The sequence below is a fragment of the Protopterus annectens genome, chromosome 5.part0, assembly GCF_019279795.1.
Source record: "Protopterus annectens isolate FY-2018-M chromosome 5.part0, PAN1.0, whole genome shotgun sequence".
NCBI lineage: Eukaryota > Metazoa > Chordata > Ceratodontiformes > Protopteridae > Protopterus > Protopterus annectens.
The window spans coordinates 205,317,191-205,341,460 of NC_056735.1; the positions used below are offsets into that span (position 1 = coordinate 205,317,191).

At 39.0% G+C, this 24,270-nt stretch overlaps 1 protein-coding gene across 1 annotated transcript in view; it reads right to left on the reverse strand.

Moving 5' to 3' along the window:
• The window catches only part of LOC122802144 (glutamate carboxypeptidase 2-like), a 1,578,923-nt gene that overhangs the window by 42,671 nt on the left and 1,511,982 nt on the right, over positions 1-24,270 (reverse strand). The window contains exon 18 of the mRNA XM_044071823.1: positions 14,952-15,033. Coding sequence (XP_043927758.1) covers positions 14,952-15,033 — 82 coding nt within the window. The remainder of the gene's footprint in view (positions 1-14,951; positions 15,034-24,270) is intronic.

Consider the following 24,270-nt stretch of genomic DNA (forward strand, 5'->3'; position numbering starts at 1 on the left):
ACTGATACTGGTGGATTGTAATGACATAAGTTTGAGTGGCCTTTTATGGTTAAAATGTTCTGAAATGGGCAGTTTTATCATTATTAGGTAATGCATTTTGTTTCATTGCTTACTGGAAAAATGTTCAAAACTACAAATTTAAAACACACACTAACAAGTGGTGCTTTATTACACAAGGAATATAATTTAATACAATCAGGAAGGTGAATCAAAGAACATATACATGTATGCATGGCCATAAAAATGTGTTCAAGGATCCTATGGTTTGAAAACAGCCCAAAGGTAAACTTAATTCTCCACTGGCCAGCTGCATTTTATTTGAACATGGGTTTTAATGCTGTTTCAATGAATGTGAGTTTAATGGCAGTAAAGTTTACTGCTCTTGCTAAGTCTGTTTTCATGCCAGACTGTACTGTTTAGCATATGACTATTAGCATTTGTGCATTTTATTTCAATATCTAATGGTTGTAGAAGTAAATAAGTAACAGTATACACACTGATATGTTTGACCAGTGTTCATGGTAACTGGGGAGAAATAGCCAAGTAATGGAACACTGGTATGGCTGGGGAAGGGGCTGCTACAATAGGGGCTGCTTGGGGATACCTCAATCTATTACCTTGCCTAGGGTCCCATTTGACCATGATCCAGCTATGCTAATAATTAAAGTATGAGAATAGTTTACATTCCCCCTTTAAATCCTAAAAAAACACTGCGGTGGTGGCATCTTCTTCTTTAAGGAAGACCATGAGCGCTTCACATACACACATGCTGATGCGTATAGTGGGTCATGAAAAATTACCACTTTCAAAAGTGGGTCTCAGTCCATAAAAGTTTGGGAGCCACTGCTCAACACCAACTACCAGAGTGCAGACAGAAATGAGATGAGTTTCAGTACATTTTTAGGGAATTAAGACTTTCAGTGCATTTTCAATGGATTATGAGTTTCAGTTCATTTTCATGGAATTGTGAGCTTCAAAGGAAGAAAGTTTACTGCTGCTCATGCTAAGTCTGTTTTCAATGTGCAACTGTTTTGTTTATCAAATGTCACATTGTGTTATAGAATTTCAAAGCAGTGTTGGCACCATAATTGCCTTTGGTGCAGAAAGCTGTGGATTCTACTCCCACATTGTGTAGATGAAGTGCTGATACTGCAGTACCCATATGACTGCCGATTATTTGGTGCATTACAAAGGGCAATAGGGGTTCTACACTCCTGAGTATGTCCTCCTTTGTATGAGATGCCTAGTAACTATGAACTTGTTTGTCAGTTTTAGCCATTTCCTATTGCAATACTATCAGTTTAACAATTTTTTAATGCAATATAGGCAATTAATTCTTCAAGGACAACAGGCACTGAATTTGTAGATGAAATATTGAGGCGTAAAGTTGTTTGCCAGTAGCAACCTCTTCATTAGTTACAGATTTCTTTAATGTGGAATTATTGGGTCTATATTAGATACTCGAAGGGGTGTTTCATAGAACACCTCTTTATCGACCCGTAAACCACGAAAACACAAAAGAGCGAATGAGCATATAAGCGATTTCCTTCCCTGGGAAAGAAATTGATTACCCTAAACAAAAAACACATCACTACAAACAATACAAAGTGGGGGGCTTCGCCCAACACACTCGGCTGTGCCCCCCACACCCCCCCAACTAAATATACCAACTCCAAGATCGCACTGCAGTGGGGAAAACAGCAAAGTAACAGAAGTGGTCAAGTGATTTCTTTCCAGGGAAAGAAATTGCTTATATGACCGTTTGCTTTGTGTTTTCATTATTTAACAGTCGATGAAGAGGTGTTCAAATAAATGTTTCTTCGAGTATATAATGGGAACCCGAATTATTCAAATGATTTTACCTCTGCAGAGATTGTGTATTGAGTGATATTGGTGGATTGGAATGACAGAAGTCTGAGTGGCCTTTTATGGCCAAAATTTTCTAAAATTAGTAGTTTTGTCATTATTGGTTTATACATTTTGTTTCATTACTTATTAAAAGAATGTTTAAAAGTACTAATTTTAAACACACTCTAAAAATGTTGCTGTATTGTACAAGGAATATAATTTAATACAATCAGGAAAATGAATCAAAGAACAAATACATACATGCATGCATGGCCCAAAAAATGTGTGCAAGGAGTCTGTTTTGAAAACAGGCCAAAGGTAAACTTAATCATCCACGGGCCAGATGCATTTTCTAGGAATGTGGATTTTCATGCTGTTTCAATGGCAGATAAGTTTACTGCTCATGCTAAGTCTGTTTTCATTGCGAGACTGTACTGTTTAGTAAATGGCTATCTGCGTTTGTGCTATTCTAGCTTAAGCTACTGTACAGAGGGAAGAGAGAGGTTGCTATTCTACTTTCACTGAACTGTAAGGCTTGCTCGCCTACCCCAAAGTAAATTAAACTGTTTAGATTAACTTAAGCAACCATTTGAAACAAGGCACATGGCCTTCTATTTTCTAAGGACATGACGTTTATAGTAAAATATGTGTGAAGTAGCAACAAATAAAGCAGGTTAAATAACTGAAGGAAATGACTGGAGTGGCTTTCTTGGGGGGGGGGTGACCTACCTGTGGGTGTGGCTTATAGGGGTGTTTCATGATTATGGTGTGGGTGGGGCTTAAGGGGCGCCGCAGTACTACTTCGCCAAGGGCACCATTTCAGTTAAGGTCGGCCCTGGTCAGAACACTAGCAAGTATTGAGCATTACATGCAAAGAGTATCAACAAGTGTGTGTGGGGGGGTTAATTGATTTGTACACTCTGTATATGTAGTTGCATATATTAATTTTATGCACAGTGTAAGAGTACTTTTAATCTGTTGCATTTATTATATTCACTGTCTTTTCAAAATTGTTGGTAGCATGATTATTAGCCTGAATAAGAAGCTGCAAAACTAATACGAAATATAAACGGTTAATTTAGAAAAAGCACAAAATGCTGAAAAGTAAGTGTGCTGGCAAACATATATAGCTTAATTAGACACTAGCATCCATGTAAAGGAGTATGTTATTGAGAAACAGAGTTTGTAAAAATAGCCACGCAGATGGTGGTCAGAAGACGTCAACATGAATTAAAATCAAGGATTGGAACATCAGTGAGATAAAGCAGGAACATCAAGTCTTCAGATAAGGCAAAAAATACTGAGTTTACAAAGATCACCAAACCGCAGAAAACCCAGGACAATCACAAATTAGAAGAAACAAAGAACGACTGTTATACATCAGACTTAAAAAACACCACACTTTTGCATAAATATGAGTGTGTATAAACAAGCTTTGGGAATTTGCCATAGAGAGCTGACAGTATTCGTGTTACATGCTTGTAGACTCAAAAGTAGAATTGTAAAAGTAAATGTATTAACTGAAGCAGTTTGTCTCGGTGTATTTATTGTACTTAGTACAATACAGTAATAAAAAGCAGTTGGTCACAGTAAATAGTTAATATACTGTGGTATGCAAGTGTACTAATGCAAGTAACAATAACAAACCAACAGAAGACGTGCATATAATTTTTCAAGTGGCAAGCCACAATTGACAGACCGAATGGTTTCTTCTTGTGACAACTACACCTTCTTTTTTATTTTATTCAGTTAGTACGTCCAGTTGCAGTGCAAACTTTTGTCTCCTTCTTATGCACAGTTATCCAGTAGCAGAACAGTGCATCTCTGCAAGTTCCACAGGTCCTATACATTCACGTCGCTGAATCTGCCAGCTACTTCTGACCAGCTTTTGGGAGAATCAATGAGGGATTTTCCATGTTTTCTCGACGGAAGATTTGGCCACTTTCCACACAGAAACTGGTAATTCTCTTTTTGTTTCTCATTCTACAGCATGGATGCCATAAAGACAGAAGTGTAAAGTGTAAGAATACTTTTCAGATAGACTGACAGTCCAGCACATGTATGGTTAGGTTTTAAAGATTGGTATAAACAAAACTGTAGCCCATGTAGTACTTTACTAGGTAAAGCTGATGTCAGTGCTTTATGTAAATGGATTTTTACATATGATCAGTACATGTCCAATGTCAAAACTTACAAGTATCGACCAGGGTGTGTGTTTTGTGACAGTGATGACAAATCTATTTGTCTAGTGTGCCACATAAAGGTTGTTACACAGGTTACATACAGGAATAAGTCCCCTAACAAACGGCCCTTATCTTTTCCTCTGTATCCTGATCCAAACACCCTTCTTAGCTCTCCTGTATGCACTGTTGAGACCCTTTTAAAAGACATTTCTGATTTTAAAGATAAGCTCCTATGAGATCCATGTATTGATTTGGTAACTCCTTTTGTTACTTACTGTTCAGACTGGAGTTCAGCTTTATCACCAAAATGTAGACAAAAATTAAATGAACAGTTTAAAAAATTTCAAAAGGATAGTCAAATGAAGTGGAATACGCTCCGTCAGTCTACGCCAACTTTGTTGTCTCAATGTTTGGGTAGCTTAGAGGGCCAGTTAGAAGCACTTGAATGTAAAAATAACACTCTCCAAGATTGGGAAGTAAAGTTTAAATTACTTCAACAGGAACTACAGGCAGAGTATGACAAAAATGCACAATATGACACCATGGAAGTTGACTTCCAACAGTGCAAACAGCAGCTAGAGAAATTAGAGAGAGAGGGAGCGGCCTTAGGTCAACTGGTGCCCTAGGCAAAAGGGCTCCAAGGCGCCCCCCACCACACCACCTGGTGCCCCCATCCTGGTCTACCTACACTAAATAAATACTGGAAAAGTGCCCCTACTAGAGCGGTACCCTAGGCGGCCGCCTAGTTGGCCTATGCCTAAGGCCGGCTATGTGGAAGGGCAAGTAAAGGATCAAGAATACAAACAAATGCAGTATGATCTAGACAGATGCACACAACAGCTCAGGGCACTAGATGAAGAGCTAAAGGTCTTATGAAACCGTCTTAAAGAAGTGGAAACTGCAGCACGGGAAAATGTTAGACAGGCTATAGACATTATAGGGGTGGCAACACCAGCTGATTTGTAACAACAATCAAGAGTGTTACAGACCCTCGCCAAATGGAATGATAAAAAAAGCATATTTTACAATATGTTAACTTTTGAGGAATGGGTTAGTTACACTGCAGGCGCAGATGCATGGAATAATTCTTTGACCATGTGTTTTTGGACATTTATTCCCAAATGTTTTAAGACATTTATTCAGCTAAAGAACTATCCTCTTAACACTCAGCTGCAACGTATGGCAGCAGTGTTACAGGCATACACACAAGGACAACCGTTAACTACTTGGTTGTTAGATCAATATTAACATTTCAGACAAAATGCTAGAACAGGCAGATCACTTTCAGCTGGTGTATCAAGTAGTACTTAATAAATCTGATGAAGATATAAAGGATGAGAACACTCAAAAACAGCTTATTCGCTGTTTTTTTAGAGCAAGTGAAGGAAGTTGCAAGTGATATTAAGTACATCTATCAGGAAACTTCAAAGGATTTGCATGATCTAGTGCAAAAATTAATGAGAGGCAAGACAATGTGTGATGATGGCAATCTTTTTTCTCATCATGTCTTTGTGGTGGATGAAGAGACGAGACCTCCTTTTGAAGTTGTAGAAGTTCATTCAAAAGGGCGGGGTAGAAGCCGTTGGATAGACCAAGGAGAACAACGGCAGCAGAGAGTAGCTTCTGCACCTCCGGCTTCAAAGGGTGCCGAGGAACAAGGGGACATAAAGAACGCTCTACAGTGTTTCTGCTGTAAGCAAACTGGTCATTTCAAAAAGGATTGTCCATATTACAGGAAATGGAGGGAAGCTCAGGAAAGAAAGGGTAAGTTTACTAAGCAAGTTACAGATGAAAACAAGGGCAAGCAACAAGTAAAGATGCAAAGACCCTATAACCAGGGAAAGGATAATTATAAGGTAAAACAAATGACACTATAGGGGGATGTATGTCCGGTAGATTGTCCGGAAGATTTTCAGGCCCAAAACAACTGCTAATCCACAATATGCTGAAGGTTTAAAAGCAGAAGTTACAAAGTTTAAGTATGTAGATGACAGTGAAGGGGATGACAATGAAGGTGAGGAGGAGGTAGTACAGTTACAGTTGTGTGCAGTTGCAAAAGTGTCAGATACAGATGACTGGGAAAATATACAATAGGGGTGTGCCCCCCCCCACCCAAGAAGTTTCTTTTCTGAAATCTTTTATGAAGGGGCAGGATGGAAGGCCCCTAACTGATATTTGGGTAGAGGGGTCCATATGGAAAAATGTGTTATTGGATACGGGAGCAGCTGTTTCGGTTTCTAGCCAATCACTCCCACCAGATCCTAGAAAAAGAACATGCATTTCAGGCTTTAACTGTACTGGCTGCATAGCCATGGGTAGTAAAAATGTGTCCACAGAGTTTACACCAAATGATGGAGACATACAAGGATCTTTTTTAATGCACCCTTCGTGTACATATTATGAAAAAAGTTGGACTGGTCATAGATGTGCCAATATTTTCATGCTGCTCCATACAAATAGATGAGACACTGAAGAAACCACAAGGGGCAGTACACGGAGATGCACAGGATGCATCGCAGTCCTTACAGGCACAGTTTCCGCTTCTGTGGTCATAAGGACCGACAGATTGTGGGAAAACTAGAAATTCTGGTAGGAATAGGAAATGAACAGGATTTTATACCACTTTTCCAAAAGCAATACCCGATACCAAAAGAAGCAGAGGAAGATGTGCAAAAGTGAATAGCAGATTGGGAAACGGCAGGTATAATAGTAAAAGGTGAATGTCCGACAAACTCACCCATCTGGCCAGTTAAGAAAAAAGATGGCAGCTACAGGATAGTCACAGATCTGAGAAAAGTAAATCAATATACTACCCCTAGGGAGCATCTAATTCTGGGAGTTCCTGAATTAGCAGCTAATATAAAACCACAAAGCCAGTGGTTCACAGTCATCGATTTGGCAAATGGATTTTTTGCTGTACCACTGAGAAAAAGGGATTGGCTAAAATTTGCCTTTACCTTTAACAATCAGCAGTATCTTATGACACGGTTACAGCAAGGATTTCAAAACAGTCCGGTAATTTTCTATCAGACAGTACGCAAAATCTTGGAAGGGCTAGAATTAGATGGATTGGTGCTTCATTACTTAGGATGACATTCTGATAGTCTGAAACTGTAGAGCAGCATTTAAAAAATTAAAAGAGCTTTTCAAAACACTGCAGAAGGCAGGATTTAAGGTAAAGAGTGAAAAAATACAGTTTCTCTCACAAAAAGTCAAATTTTTAGAAACCATTATCAAGCCCACGGGGAGTACAAGGTATTTTACAAATGCAAAAGCCAATGACTACATCGGATCTGCATAAATTCACGGGTATCATGAACTACAACAGAGAGTTCATTGTGGACTATGCACAAACAGCAGGACCTCTGTATAGCATGCTGTCCCTGCAAAAAATAATAGCACTCTAGAATGGTTTGTGGTAGAGGAACAATCCTTCGCAGCTATGAAGGAGAAATTGGCAAGGGCGGCAGTACTGATAGTGCCAACTTCAAAGTTACCATTTGTTTTACAAGCGGCAGCAGGGAAAATACACTATCACTAGTGTTATTACAAGAATGGCCACATGGGGGAGATAAGAGATCACAAAAGACATTGAGAACAGTTACCTTTTGTAGTCTAAAATGACTCCAATAGAGAAGAGAGATCACCCTGTATTCAGCAATTGTTGGCTATATATTGGGGAATCAACAGACAGAATATCTAACAGTCTTTTCATACATAATAGTGCAGACACCGCATCATGCAGTGCAGGTACTAGAAGTTAGTTTCGAAATGAACAAGATTACCGATGGTATCAGTCAGGCAGTATTTGCTAGGGTGGATGACTACTTTCAGTACAAAAAAGATATTCTTTCAAGCAGGAGAAGAATATTATTTGTCTAATATGCTTGGATATGAGGGAGAACAGCATAACTGCATCGACAATATGACTAAGCCAGAAAAATCCCCCATATCACCAGACTATAATCATTTTTTGCCTTCTGTCTTTGTAGACAGAGCCAGGTACTGGGAAAATGGACGGTATGTGACTGGGTTTGCACTGATACCAGAAAAAGGAAGACTTGGGAGTTCCAGCTGGTGCAGCTCCCGGGTCACATGTCAGTCCAAAGGCCTGAACTGGAAGCAGTACTGTATGTACTACAGCACTATAATCCTGTCAATATTTACTCTGACAGTGTATATGTAGTTAACTCATTACGTTTACATATGACCACATGGGTTGTAGAGGTTTTGTACACAGTGCATGAAAACCACTATAGCATGCAGAAGTTTTGCAAAATATATGGAAAACCATACGACAAAAAAATGCACAAGGGCAATTCAGTATCTTAAAGGCAAAAGCCTATCAAAAAAACAACCTCAGAAGTGTTCAAATTAAATGCAAAAGCAGATAATTTAGCCAAACAGGCAGCAAAGACTTGATGGCAGTTGTATCCAGATTTAAAATCCGTTGAGGCAGTACAAGTTAGTGTATTAAACCAGGCCAGGGATATCATTGAGGATTTGGTTTGAATACAAAACCAGCAATGTTTGGAAGAAGAAACTAGTCAAAGCATGATCGAAGGGGTCCCACCTACAGAATTCTGGGTTTATCCCACTACAAAAGGATTAATTATGTGCCATAGCAACTAGCAAAACTGTTGGTAAAGTACAATCATCAAGTACTAGGACATGTTGTTGTTGTTTTTCTTTCGGCTTTTCCCGGTTAGGGGTCGCCACAGTGGAACTCCGGTCTGCTAATGATTGGCAGTCGATTTTTACGGTGCTGAGGTGCCAGCCTGACGACCAACCTTCAATGAAGGCACGCCCATTCACACGTCTTTCGAATGCTACTCGACCGCGGGGAGGACATGCAGACTCCACACAGAAGGCGCTTCAGCCGAGAATCGAACAGGAGAGCCTCTTGCTGTAAGGCAACAACGCTACCGCTGCACCACATGTAGGTAGTGAAAAGTTATGGCCAGTGGTCAAAGAAAAGTATTGTAATCCAGCTAAATATTGTGTAAGATAGTTTCAGATGAATGCTTAATCTGTTTACAGGTTAATGCCAAAAGTAAAAAACCTCAGTTACACAGGGTCATGCCAGCAGATGGACCATGGTATGGGGTTCAAATAGACTATACAGGACCATTACCACCACTAAAAGGAGGGTATCGCTACTTGTCAGTAGTGGTAGATGTATTTTCAAAGTGGGTTGAAGCAATTCCTACCAAAAAGACAACCGCTAAGGCAACAGCAGAAGTTTTACGGAAAAACATTTTTGCCATTGGGGATGGCCACGAGTTATCAAATCTGATAATGGACCACAATTTGTCAGTCAGCTAATCAAACAAATGTGTAATTTGTTAGGGATACAACAAAGAGTTCATGTACTCTACCATCCACAGTCCAACGGAATAGTTGAGAGAATGAACAGAACCATTAAGGAAAGATTAAAAAAGGCATGTTTAGAAAAGGGACAGGACTGGGTGCAACATTTGCCAGGAATTTTGTTAGGGGTAAGAGCTACCCCAAACAGCAAGACAGGGATTTCACCATTTGAAATCATGACAGGAAGGAAAATGCCCACACAACTACCTTTTGATCCAGAGGTTGGGCATAATAGACCTTTATTAGATGTATCACAACATCAAAAATAGTTAAAATATATCACAAAATGATGTAATTACTTGTCAAGGGAGTAAGCATTCCAGTTATGGAAAAAGGTTCCAATTTTGCCACAGGAACACCACCTTCCCTCTGGGACAAAGGTATTAGTCAAAACGTTCCAGATGGATGGTCCATGGGACAGTAATTGGTGAGGACATTTTGAAGTAATGGAGCAAATAGGACCTTTAGTCTATAAGGTCAAACAGCATAAGAAAAACAAAACATTGCTAGTTCACAGGGATCAAATGAGAGTCATTGTTTTTGGTGAGCAGCAGAAAAATGCATCACCTTTAAAAGAAGGGTGAGCAGATGCTCAATAAAGTTTGTTTCTGTTTTGTAGAAACAACGTACAAGACTGAATGCCAAGTGTTGTGCAAAGTTTGTTGAAAGTACTCCCAAACAGGTTGTTAGGACAAAGCAGTTTTAATAAAAATGACAAACTTAATTGTTATTGTAAGTATTGCACTCAGTGTACTCCTTTTGGCAGAATGCCAAGCAAAGGGAATCAAGATTGTTTATTACAACGTTCCACGAATAAGGCTTATTTGGGAAAATGCTACATGAAATAGAACACAGGACAATTTCAGTTGTAAAATGCTAACAAACTGTACTTTCGAATAAGGCTTATTTGGGAAAATGCTACATGAAATAGAACACAGGACAATTTCAGTTGTTAAATGCTAACAAACTGTACTTTCGAATAAGGCTTATTTGGGAAAATGCTACATGAAATAGAACACAGGACAATTTCAGTTGTAAAATGCTAACAAACTGTACTTTTGAATAAGGCTTATTTGGGAAAATGCTACATGAAATAGAACACAGGACAATTTCAGTTGTAAAATGCTAACAAACTGTACTTTCGAATAAGGCTTATTTGGGAAAATGCTACATGAAATAGAACACAGGACAATTTCAGTTGTAAAATGCTAACAAACTGTACTTTTGAATAAGGCTTATTTGGGAAAATGCTACATGAAATAGAACACAGGACAATTTCAGTTGTAAAATGCTAACAAACTGTACTTTTGGGAGAATAACATTAAACGCAAATATATCGGCACGGTTACCTAAACAAGGTCAGCCATGCATAAAAGTAGAAGAGTTAAAGAATAATATTAACATTTCAGTAAACAGTTCAGTTATTATTAGATGCTGCACATTCCCTCCTGAAGATGTAACAAAGTGGACAAGGCAAGATATCAGACATAAAATATCACAGTGTGTAGATTATAACACAAAAATAAAAGTCAATTCAACAGGGGAAGAAATGGGTATGACTACTACCAATACTCTGTTTATTTGTGTAAACACAAAAATACAAGGAAAAGGACCATGGGTCGGAATACTTACCATTCTGGGTAACAAACCAGTACTTCATATGGATCAAGTGGTAAAAATACCATCCACTTGTACCATGACAGGACAGCAATACCAAAAAACAATATTACACTTCAACATCACGTTTCTAAGTTTTAAACAAATGGACTAGGAACCCTAAATGCTGTGGATACTGACATTTTACAAAATAAACTAAATTTACTAGGACAAGCTCAATGGAATCCCACCATTTGGTATGTACATAAACAAAATGTACGGTATCAAGAGGGTTTTTTAAATCATTATAATGTATCATTAATAGATTGCAATTTGATACTCATGTATCTATATTTGTAGACTGGACAAAATGTACTTTGCAGTCACTGTATATTAAAATGCAACAAAATGAGTTACAGACAAAGCTAATGTTAAAAAATGAGTACATGTGGCGACAACTATTCAGTAGGTGGATTCCGTCCACTAGCTGGATAACACTGTTCACAGAACAGGCTTAGTGCGAGCAAAATTATTGCACCAGAAAAGTTATGTATTATAATGTGATAAAACAAACAGTGATGTGTCAATTTATGGTATTACCCATTATATTCTGATCTACATATAATGATACTGAACTTTGGTTACCTCAACTTGAAGGAAATTACATAGATATGGATAACAAAACGCATATGCTAAAACACTGTACAGAAACTATGACTGGTCACATATGTGGGCAGCACTCTCCCATCAATGAACCATGTTTTTTACAACATTCTGTAAATATGTGCAAATGGACAATATTGCCTTCAAACTTCAAAATGTTTGCCGAAGTGGCACCACAATTTGTACATGGTGTTTCAAATAAACCAGTGTTAAAATACAAGCAAACACCCTTTGTGAGATATATCAGTAATATCATGCATTTAACCTGGGAAAATGAACCCATGTGTTTTCCACCAGTACTAAAAAAATGGCAAAATTTCAGTGGAAATATCAGATGATTCAGTTTCCTAACATTACCTTGTCCTTAGACAAGTTAAGAAAAATAATACAAGACACAGACAATCTTAAAGCTTACTTGGATCATCGTAACCACAGCATATTATGGCATGAAGTAAATAGTATAATAGTAAAAGACAAATTGGTAAAATTGGCTGAAAAAATGGAAGCTGACACTGCCCATAATTGGTGGGACATATCTACAGGGTGGTCATCATCTGGAACCAAATTGTTAAATTGGTTAATACATCTGGTGTTGGTAGTTTTAGGGGTCATAATAATAATGACAGCTTGGAACTGTATATGCTGCAGGTTGCAAAGAGTTGCAATAACTCAGCAAGTCATGATTGTAAACATGAATAAAGTGATAAATGCTGTAAATAGCGATGCTGTAGAAACAAATGCAGTCTTTTCTTTAACTGAAGTTTAGTCCGTTCCTCAAAATACAATAGGGGAAACTGTAAGAGTACTTTTAATCTGTTTCATTTAGTATATTCACTGTCTTTTCAAAACTGTTGCTGGCATGATTATTATCTTGAATAAGAAGCTACAAAGATAATATGAAATATAAAGGGTTAATTTAGAAATAGTATAAAATGCTGAAAAGTAAGTGTGCTGGCAAACTTAATATATATATAAGTGTGCTGGCAAACTTATATATATATATATATATATATATATATATATATATATATATATATATATATATATATATAGCTTAATTAGATACTGGCATCCATGTAAAGGAGTATGTTATTGAGAAACACAGTTTGTAAAAATAGCCGCACAGATGGTGGTCAGAAGACGTCAGCAAGATGTAAAATCAAGGATTGGAACATCAGTGAGGTAAACGCAGGCACATCAAGTCTTCACATAAGGCAAAAATACTGAGTTTCTAAAGATCACCAAACCGCAGAAAACCAAGGACAATCATAATTAGAAGAAAAAGAAAGACTGTTATACATCAGACTTAGAAAAAAAACATCAGACTTTTGTATAAATATGAGTGTATATAAACAAGCTTTGGGAATTTGCCATAGAGAGCTATCAGTATTCGTGTTACATGCTTGTAGAATCAAAAGTAGAATAGTAAAAGTAAACATATTAACTGAAGCAATTTGTCTCAGTGTATTTATTGTACTTAGTACAATACAGTAATAAAAAGTAGTTGGTCACAGTAAATAGTTAATATACTGTGGTATGCATGTGTACTAATGCAAGTAACAATAAGAAACCAACAGAAGATGTACGTATAATTTTTCACACAGTACCTGCATTTTTCAATGAAATGAGGGGTGTTACTATATGGAAGCAGTGATGTGGCAGAGATGAATGGCATGTAAGTGCATCATCCAAAATGCTTGGATGCTGCATGAACCAATAAACTATGACCCAAAGAGCATCACACATTATCCAGCACTTCAATAAAAGATAATCCTTCCTGTTCTACTTTGCAATATATGGCACAAAGTACGTCAGAGATTTAGGTGATTGCATAGAAGGCATGCATGGTATTAGTGGTCTCCTGTCATGTGCTAGGAAATGGTACACACTCCTCCACATATGAAAGCATTATGCTGTGGAACCTGTTATATATTTTAGAGATGGGGGTCTGTGAGATACCCAACATATCCCCTGCTGGTCTCCAAAAGATCCCAATGGACCTATATGTACTGTACCTCATCTACCAAAGCTTTGAGAAGGCCAGGAATTCCTGCAGATTCTGTTTGTGGGTGACATGTCAACTGAGGCCCATACAATGTCCTGATTTACACTCAAATGATCTATTACCTGCTGTTCAATGAAATCATGGTATATTATAGCAATAACCCACGCCTGGGTGTGGGTAATGCTGGATTTACCCACGGTTGGTGTGGTTTGGTCACGAGGGCGAAGCCCGAGTGGCCAAACAAAGCCAACCGTTGGTAAATCCAGCATTACCCACACCAGAAGTGGTTATTGTTATACAATGACATTATTTAAGAAAAAAAAAATACTTTTCTTAAATAATGGCATTGTATAATGCCTCCTTGCTGCCCTTCCGCAGCTGCCTGGTATTCTGCGGCAGTTCTGATGTACTGCGCATGCATGTGCCTAGGCAGTACATCAGAGCTGTGGGCAAAAGCAATGGAGAAAGCAAGATCACTGTTGCTTTTTACAAACTGTTTCGCTATGTTAAATGGGTTTAACATAGCGAGACAGCTTTAAAAAAAGCAACGGAAGATCTCTGTTGCTTTTTTTAAAGCTGCCTCGCTATGTTAAACTCGTTTAACATAGCGAGCCAGTTTTGAAAAAAGCAACGGAGAAAGCAAGATCATAGCGAGACAGTGTGAAGCAATGGAGATCTTGCATTCTCCATTGCTGTAAAAAAAGAGTTATAGTAATGGAAAAAGTCCGGGTGACCGGGCCTTTTTCCATTACTATAACTCTGATTTACAACGTGCATGCTGACCAATCTGCGTGCACATTTTTGAATATTAATGGGGGGTCGTTGTATAATATATGTTACCCTCTCAGTGCAACATTTACACAGCAGCAATAACGGCTACGTTATGCTGCTGTGCTAAGTGCAACTCTGATAATTTCATCATGCTTTACCCTTTTATAATTAGGTGTACACTTTCCCCACATATGCTATGAATCATGTTTATGGTCCCCTTACAAACATTTGCATATCATAAGGGCATTTCCTTATCCTCTTTAATTTGCACATTATAATGTGGTCATTTTTATATACCTTCTGTTGTAGACTTGTCCTCAATGCAGTGTATCACAACGTGGGACTATGAATCTCTAACATGTTGTGTCAGCCTGCTCATGACTGATTCCAACACAAATGTGTGTTGTGTACTTTGTAACTTGTCTATGAATCCTGGACCAAGGATCTAGAGTTATTTTTCTTTACTTTGCCACAAACATAATTAATCTCCCCAGAAAATATTTGAGATGACTTACTTGTTTGTATCCAGCTTAGACAATCTTTGGTGGAATTCAGTAGCAGCTTCTGTAAAATTATCAACAGCAGAAAAAAGAGAATCTGTGGTACAATGGAAAAACAAAGTAGTTAGCAGTTCACATTATGTATCTTTGATTCTGTACTTCAATATTTTAATACATATAAGGACAAAGATTTCTACACAGTTATTTATTTGTTTTACATTTATTTTACATTTGCTGACTGGGTTTGTCTGACTGAGCTTAGTAGCACTTTTTTAGTGGAGGCCCGGGGAGTAAAGTTCCAAATAATTATACATGAAAAATTAACCTAGTCAAATTATGAAATAAGAAGTATTGAAAAAAGACAGACATACAAATTAAATGTATACAGTATCAAATTACATATAGGCATACAATACTTATTAACCGCATAATAACAAACAGCAGACTCATTCACATTCAGTCATGGGATGATTCACGAAGTTTTTTTTTCCACAAAATAAGTTATCCCTGGGATTCGGAAGGCCTTACTGTGAGTTGAAATCCTTCATATTGCTGTTTTTCCACTCACAGTAAGTCTTTGCGATTCTTCAATCACCCTACTCTAGACCCACTTGCACAGCTGCACACTAATGCAGTAATCTGTGGGGGATAACTATAATTAGCCGTGTGCACTCCCCCAAAAATGCCTGCAGGTACCTATTTCCTCTAGTGAGTGACTCAGAGAATTGTTCAACTGCATAAATTACCACTGTAGGAGGAAAAAGTTAGCACTGTCAAAAAATGGAAGTCATCCATTTATTCCTATGGAAGGAGTCACCCTGCAGGTAAGTTCATTGAAGACAAGGTGTTAGTGTGTGTGTGTGTGTGTGTGTGTGTGTGTGCATGTGTGCGTGTGTGTGCGCGTGTGTGTGCGCATGTGTGTGCATCTGTGTGCATGTGTGTGTTAACCTTGGTAGTTGCACTGGGGTATTGGATAGGAAACTGAGTGTGTATCTGTGTGTTGGGGTGAATGGTTGAGTGTTTTCATGAGTGTGAGTGACTGTGGGTGGTGCTTGTTTTTCATGGCTGGATCTGTGTGTATATATAAATGAATGACTGCACAGTCCTCTTCAGGTCACCCCACAGATTTTCTATTAGATTTAGGTCTGGGCTCTGGCTGGACTATTCCAATACTTCAATTTTCTTTTGGTGAAGCCATTCTTTTGTTGATTTAGATGTATGCTTGGAGTCATTGTTGTGTTGAAAGGTGAAATTCCTCTTTATCTTCAGCTTTCTAGCAGATGCCTGAGGATTATGGGCCAAAAGTGTCTGGTATTTGGAACTGTTCATAATTCTCTCCACCTTGACTAAAGCCCCAGTTCCAGCTGAAGAAAAACAACTCCAAAGCATAATACTGTCACCACCATGCTTCACCGTGTGGCAGGTGTTCTTTTGGTGATGCAAAGTGTTGTTTTTGCACCAAATATACCTTTTGGAATTGTGGCCAAAAAGTTCATCCTTGGTCTCATCAGACCATAACATTTTTTCACATGCATTTGGGAGTCTTGATGTATTGTTTTGCAAATTTTAGCCGGGACTGGGTGTTTTTCTGTATAAGAAAAGGCTTTTGTCTTGCAACCCTACCCCATAATCCAGACATATGGAGAATCTGGGAGATTTTTGTCACATGTAGTACACAACTAGTACTTGCCAGAAATTCCTGCAGCTCCTTCAGTGTTGCTATAGGTCCCTTGGGAGCCTCCTGGACCAGTTTTCATTTTGTCTTTTCATCAATTTTGGAGGGAAGTCCAGTTCTTTGCAACGTCACTGTTGTCCCATATTTTCTCCACTTTTTGATGACTGTCTTCACTGTGTTCTATGGTATATCCAATGCTGGTGAATTTTTTTTTGTACCTTTCCCAACAATGAGATCCCTTTGATGCTTTGTAAGCTCTCTGCAAACCATGGCTTTTGCTATAGCAGGCAACTGAATAAATGTCAGGAAAATCCTACTAGAACAGCTGAACCTTATTTGGGGTTAATCAGAGTCTCTTTAACTGATGGCAGGTGTGTACCCAAAAACACTGAATGCTGTAACTAAATCAAAAGGTGCTGCAACAAAGTATTAGTTTAAGGGTGTGCACACATGCAACCAGCTGACTGTATGCTTTTTATTTTTTACCCTAACAGATTTGTTTTTCAATTGAATTGTGCAGGTTATAGGTCACATTAAAGGTGGGAAAGGTTTTGAAATGATTTATTGTGGTCCCATTTTTTATATCACAAAAACCTGGCATTTTAACAGGGGTGTGTACACTTTTTATCTACTTTGTGCGTGTATATATATATATATATATATATATATATATATATATATATATATATATATATATATGGTTCCCTATCAGAAGCCTGAAACACTATAAGCCTAAAAATCAAAATCCTGAAAACTAAAGCCTGAAAATTCAAAATCCCGAAACTCAAAATCCTGAAAACACAAATAATGCTAATATTTCACTATAAAGACACTATATCTACCAACTGACACTGACCCTATCCCTAAGGTCCGTCACTATCGCACACTCACCTGACCCGCGCCCTAACCCTAACTCACTTAAACCGCCCCTAACCCCAATATTTGTCACTATTGCATACATGCCTAACCTGCGCCCTAACCCTAACTCACTTAAACCGCCCCTTACCCTAACATAAAACCAACTGCGCACTTACCTGAACCCAACGCATGACCTAACACCACAGGGCTAACAATAGCAAAGCCACAATGATGTCAGTATGTCCATTTTGTGTTTTCAGGATTTTGAGTTTCAGGATTTTGGGTTTTCGGGATTTTGAATTTTCAGGCTTTAGTTTTCAGGATTTTGATTTTCAGGCTTATAGTGTTTCAGGCTTCTGATAGGGAACTATATATATATATATATATATATATATATATATATATATATATATATATATTTATGAAACTCCTACTCACAGGTTGCACAAAAGCAGAGAAAAGTGAAAACTCTGCTGCTGAATGTTGTTCCGGCATTTTTCCTTCAGTCTAATGGCACTGAAAGAAACAGATACTGATAGACTAAATGGCTCCCCTCTTATGTATACAAGTAAACATTTTTACTCAAATGTTTTAGATAATGAATTGACTAAGGAAAATAAATGACACACTGAGGTATTCAATATGCAGTCTTTCAGGTTCAATATTTCAGATTTTTTGTGGGCATTACATTACACCCTACTTCACACAGTACAGTATCAGATTTAAACACACCACATTGTGTGTTAATTTTGATCACATTTATTTGTTTATTTATTTATTACCATTTGTTTACCAGGAAAAGTCCAACTGGGTCAAAAATATCCATTTGCAGCAGAGGCCCTGATATAAAATCTCCAGGCACATAACATTACATACAGAGTGTATAATCAAAGTGAAAGCTTCAAGTACACACAGAGTGTGTAATCACAGTGACATAGTTTACGTTATAAGACAATATCAAATAAGTTAAATAGATTTGAGAAGGAAAGTACTGCAGCATAAAATATAAATAAGTTGGTCCAGATGTGTAGTTGATTATGTAGTACAATATGGGATGAAACCATGGGCAAAGGAATCAGTCAAAGTCAGAAACATGATGGTGGCAAACAGCAGGGTGAGGTTATTGAAGTAGACAGGAGTAGCTCAGACAGCATTTGTATTAGTAGTAAAGAAACAGAGGGTGGGTGGGAAGGAGAAAATAGGTAAAGAGTTAGGGGGTGATAAAGAGGCAAAGAGCAGGTGAAAAAAGTACTGAAAAGAAGAGGGAAGGTAGATAAGGTGCTAGAGAGGTTGGATGGCAAGTATAGTGGGTAGACAGACAAGAGCTAAAGAGGTCAGCCTGGATTAGCACAGGACCAGATACAGGATGTGGATACAAATTCTTTTATAGAATGACTGAAAGCAAGAATTATAGACATATTCTGAGGGTTAGTGGTAGGAAGTGACTGCAGAACAGGTGTAAAGGCTTTGCACAAATTTATTAGGTTTATGTATTAAGACGAGTTGCGTGTTCTGTGATCAGGGAGGTCTTTTGGGGGTAGTATTAGTATAGTATGCAGATAAGGGTAGGGCAGACTGAAGGTAGTATTAGTACAGTAAACAGATAAGGGTAGGGCAAACTGAGGGTTTATGAATGATGTTGTGGGTAGTTGTTAGTTTTAGGTAAGAGATGTGGTGGGGAAGTTGGAGCCTCCTAAGAGACGGCAGAGCTGTGCAGTGATGGGTGTACTATATGTTGTACTAGTTGCAAATTTGGCAGTTTTGTTGCATCAGGTTTCAAGTTTATTTTTTAGTGAAGTTTGTATGTTGGCAGGGAATGGAGCTCCGTACATGACTGAAGGTAGTATGTAAGTGATGTCAAGGGTAGTCTTAGTGGATGTATTCAAAACTTATGTTTGTAAACCATTACAAGTTTCTGTTTTTTTTATTATTATTCTACATGTGAAGATGAAACATTACATTCTCCTCTTTTGCCACACCCAATAGTTTGGTGTGGGAGGCTACTTCAATTTATGTATTGTTTAGAGAATAAATCTTGAACATGGATTTGTCACTGCAATACGTTTTAGGAGTAAAGACAAGAAGCTTGGTTTTACTGGGGCCAAGTAGCAATTTGACATCACTAAAAGTGAACACTTTCAGTGTTACTTGTTGTAGGTGAGGTAGATCACTTGAAAAGCAAATAATTGTAGAGTGATCTGCATACTGAATGAGGGAGCCTTGTCAGGAGGATGTGTAAAGAGTACTGATGAAGACATTAAAGATTAGGGGATCAAGTATGGAGCCTTGAGGACCACTACTGATACTGGGAAGGGATGGAGATAGAAAGCCTTGCCATTTTACTGAACACTGTCTGTTTGAGAAGTAACCGATGAGAATGGAAAGGGACAGTCAAAGGAGAGAAAGTTGATGAAGGATCTCAAAATTGTGGTGGTGCTGCGGTAGCATTGTCGCCTCACAGTAAGACGTTGTCCTGTTCGATTCTCAGCTAGAGCGTCTTCTGTGTGGAGACATGCGTGAATGGGTGTACCTTCGTTTGAAGGTTGTGCGTCAGGGCTGGCAACTCGGCATGTAAAAATAAGCCGAAAGACACAACATTAAATGCCTTAAACAGCTTGAAGAACAGACAAGAGACAAGTTTTCCAGAATTTCTAGCTTTATTTATAGTCTCTGTAAATAGGGCAAGATGCAGTACTGTGGGTGGGCCAAAAGCCATGCTGAGTTGAGGTGAACAGTTGATTTTGAAAGAGATGTTTAAGAGGTTGTTTATGGATACATTTTTCTAAGAGTTTTGAGAGAAGGGACAAGATAGCAATGCAGTGAAAATTGTAGTTGTATACTTCAGTGCAAATACCTCTTTTATGCAGCAGAATAATGTAGGATTTTTCCCCATAAGATAAGGACATAAAAGTCAGTGACAGATCTGTTGATAAGGATCCTACCTTGGTAGACTATGGCTTCTGTAGCTAGTTTTAGGTATTCTGGTGGGAGGCTCTCGGCAGAGGTAGAACAGGATTTGAACTAAAGTACAAGTTTTTTTGTTTTATAAAGGTGGTAAGGACAGGTTGCAGGGTAAATAAGAAGAAATCAGAGATCATCTCATGAATGAATTCTGGTGAGATAAAGAAAGTTTGAGAATATCTAGGTGTGCTATGTCAGGGAAGTATGTTAGGACTAGAGGCGGAAATATTTTGAGAGAAGGAAGATGATGTGAATGTAACTAGCTTGTGGTTAAGTTGGCAATACTTTCAATAAAATAAGTATTGCAGTTGCTTGTGCTTTGAATGGGGGAGCTTTCAGGACAGAAAACTGGTTTAAGGCTCCAGAGAGCACCCAGCACTATCAGGCTACAACTCATACCATACATTTCGGCCACAAAACCCGGACCGAAATACAAAAGGCGGGGGAGTATCCATATTCATCAAGGATACCCACACCTCCAGGTTAGTGGCATAGCACGGTGCTTCAGAGATCATCCATGTGCAACTAACAATGGGCAAAACTGCTATTCAAATTATAGCTTGCTACAGATCACCCACCATGTCCCAGGACCCCCACTCCGCATTCCTGGAAACACTGGGAAACATAAAGGTCCTACCAAACACCCTGATATTGGGTGATTTCAATTACTCAAACATTAACTGGGAGAACTACTCAAGTACAAACTCCCTTGCCCAACATTTCCTAGAAGTTATAAACTCAAATGCCCTGGATCAACTGGTCAACACCCCCACCAGAAGTGACAACATAATGGACCTGGTCATCACCAACATGGGCGACCGGTGTTCCACACTGAAGGTCAACCCCTCGCTGGTCAGATCTGACCATAAACTAATCACACTAGATATCCACATTCCGCCACCACCCCCGGTCAAAGAAACCACTGTGAAAAACTTTTCAAAAGCAAACTTCACATTACTTAAGACCAAGGTAGGAAGTTTCAAAGCTCCCATGCTAAAGGATAACTCTGTCCAAGCTGCAAAATCCTTTACTAATGCACTCTATGGGCACCTACATGAATGCATGGATTGTGCTATCCCAAACAAAACCAAGACTCACTCCTCCAAGAAAAGGAAACCAATCTGGTGGACCCCTGCCATAAACAAGCTATACAATACAAGTAGGAAACTAGTACAGAAAAGAGTAAAATCCCAAGAAGGGAAGACATCCCTGATCAGTATCAGCAAGAAACTATGTTCCCTCATAAAATCATCCAAGGCTAGCTTCAAAAGAAAAATTGCCATGGACTCTAAAGATAACCACAAGGCATTTTTTAGCTATGTCAAGAATCTAAGTGGCAATTCTCAGATCTGCTCGGAGTTGGTGCAGAATGGCACAAAATACACTGAACTGACTGATATAGCCAACATCCTGGCAGACAGACTTCACCCCCCTCTCACCCTCAAAAGGGTCCATTACCATACCAGAAGAATGTAATGCCCTGAAATCACAGACACTCAGGTTAAAACAGCCCTCTCCAAAGCCAAAAACACAGCATCAATGGGACCGGACGGTGTCCCAGTCTGCTTCCTACATGAGCTCAAAGATGAACTAACCCCTCACCTAAACACACTGTTTAAACTCAGCCACTCCACAGGCTATGTGCCCACAGAGTGATGCACAGCAACGGTTATTCCACTCCACAAAGGTGGAGCCACACCGGACCAAGGGAACTATCGCCCTATAAGCTTGACTAGCTTGGTCTGCAAAGTTATGGAGCGCATCATCATGGATCTCATTAACAGAGACACTGGAAACATCCAAACACTGGACCCTACCCAGTTCAGCTTTGTTAAGGGCAGATCATGCCTCCTAAACCTGGTGGACTTCTTTGATACAGTTACCAAGGGTATAGATGAGGGAAAGGTGGTCCACACAGCCTACCTATACCTTGCAAAGGCCTTAACACCATTCCCCACTCAGGTATTACAGACAAGCTCACCAGCCTGAACATAAACCCTACGTCACAAGATGGGTTGCCAACTGGCTCACGGACAGAACCCACATGGTAAGAGTTGTAGGAGCTACGTCTGACTCTAAACCAGTTACAAGTGGCATTCCCCAGGGCTCAGTCCTAGGACCCCTCCTGTTTGGCATATACTTCTCAGAGGTACAAGCAAGCACAGGAGGACTATGGCTGACCAAGTTCGCAGACGACTGCAAACTAGGGGCTATAATTGACTCTCTGGCTGACACAGACATCCTCCAAAAGGGTCTCACTGAGACAGATACCTGGTGTCACAACCATGGCCTCAAGCTAAATGCCAAAAAGTGCATAATCATCCCCTTTGGAAAAAACAAAGTACCCACAAACTACCACATAGGTGGTAGCCCCCTAAATACGGAAGACGTAATAAGGGATCTGGGGGCCCAGGTAGATAGCAACCTCTTCTTTGATAATCACATTGCCAAAGTGGTTAGAAAATCCTTGAATGTGGCCCACCTAATTACAAAAGGGTTTGCCATCCAGATCAAAAGAGGTCATTGGGCCCCTCTATGCATCACTCATCAGACCCATTATAGAGTACAATGCCCCATTTGGGATGTACCTTACAAAACACCTGCAACAACTGGAAAGACCACAGAAGTACCTCACCAAGAGGATCACTGGCCTCAAGCAGATGACCTATGCAGCTCGACTGAAGAAACTCCAGCTGTACTCGGTTGCATACCGCCTACTCAGAGGTGATCTCTGCCTCACATACAAGGCCATGTCCAACCCAGAATTGATGGACATGCTCCACCTAAAGAAAACCATATCCCCTCGAGCCACACGCTCCAGGGATCTAATTCTCACCACAACAATAAATAGGACACGCTGGAGGGATAGATTCCTGTCCCAGAGACTTCCCATGCTCTGGATCAAGATTCCAATCTACATTAGGCAGAGCTCCTCGCTAACCCTCTTCAAGAGAAACATTGACGAGTGGATGGGAAACAGAAAGTTTACCCCAGGGATCACTTCAATGGCTTTGCTAGACAGAGGCACAGGGAACCAACCTGATAGGGCGGCGAAAGCCAAAACATTCTGGCTAGGCTTATAAATGCCTTCGGGCAGATAGCCTAGTACCTACCTATGAACCTATGGATGAAGTACTGAAGTTATTGAAGACCAGAATTTTCAGGGATATGCTTATACTGAGTTTGTATAAGTTTTTTGTACCCTTAATCACTTGTTTGTAACCTTGTTAGGAGTTCTCTGAAAAGTTGTAAACGTGCTGTTTTGCTATTCCTTCCATGTCTTGCCCTTGTCAGTCATGAGGTGTTTACTTAGCTCTGAAAGCCACAGGGCACGACTGGATTTGATTTTATTGTACAAAGAAGAACTAAACTATTAAGGATGTCTGGAACTTTTGTACTGTGATTTACTACTTCATCTAAAGGCAGAGTTTTTAAGATGGACCAATCCATGGCTTTTTGTGAGTCAACGAATGATTGTTGGTTAAAGTTTGAAAAAATGTGGGTTGTTTTTTAGTTATATTGTTTGGATAATTGAAAAATAGTTCTATGGATTTATGATGGGAGGTGTATGCTTAAGTTTTCAGGAAGTGTATTTGTGTTGCTAACAAGAATCCAGTCAAGGATGGAGCCCTAGATATTTCTGTTATATGTGGTCAGTGTTTTAATAAGCTGAGTGAACCCAAATAAGTTTATTTTGGATGTTGAGAAGTCAGAGGTTATTTCTGTCAGTTAATATTACCACCACTTAAAATGATAATTTCATTGCTAACTGTACTGGATAGCCAGGACATAATATAACCTAGAACAGGAATATTGTGTCTAAAAGAGATGTAAAGTACA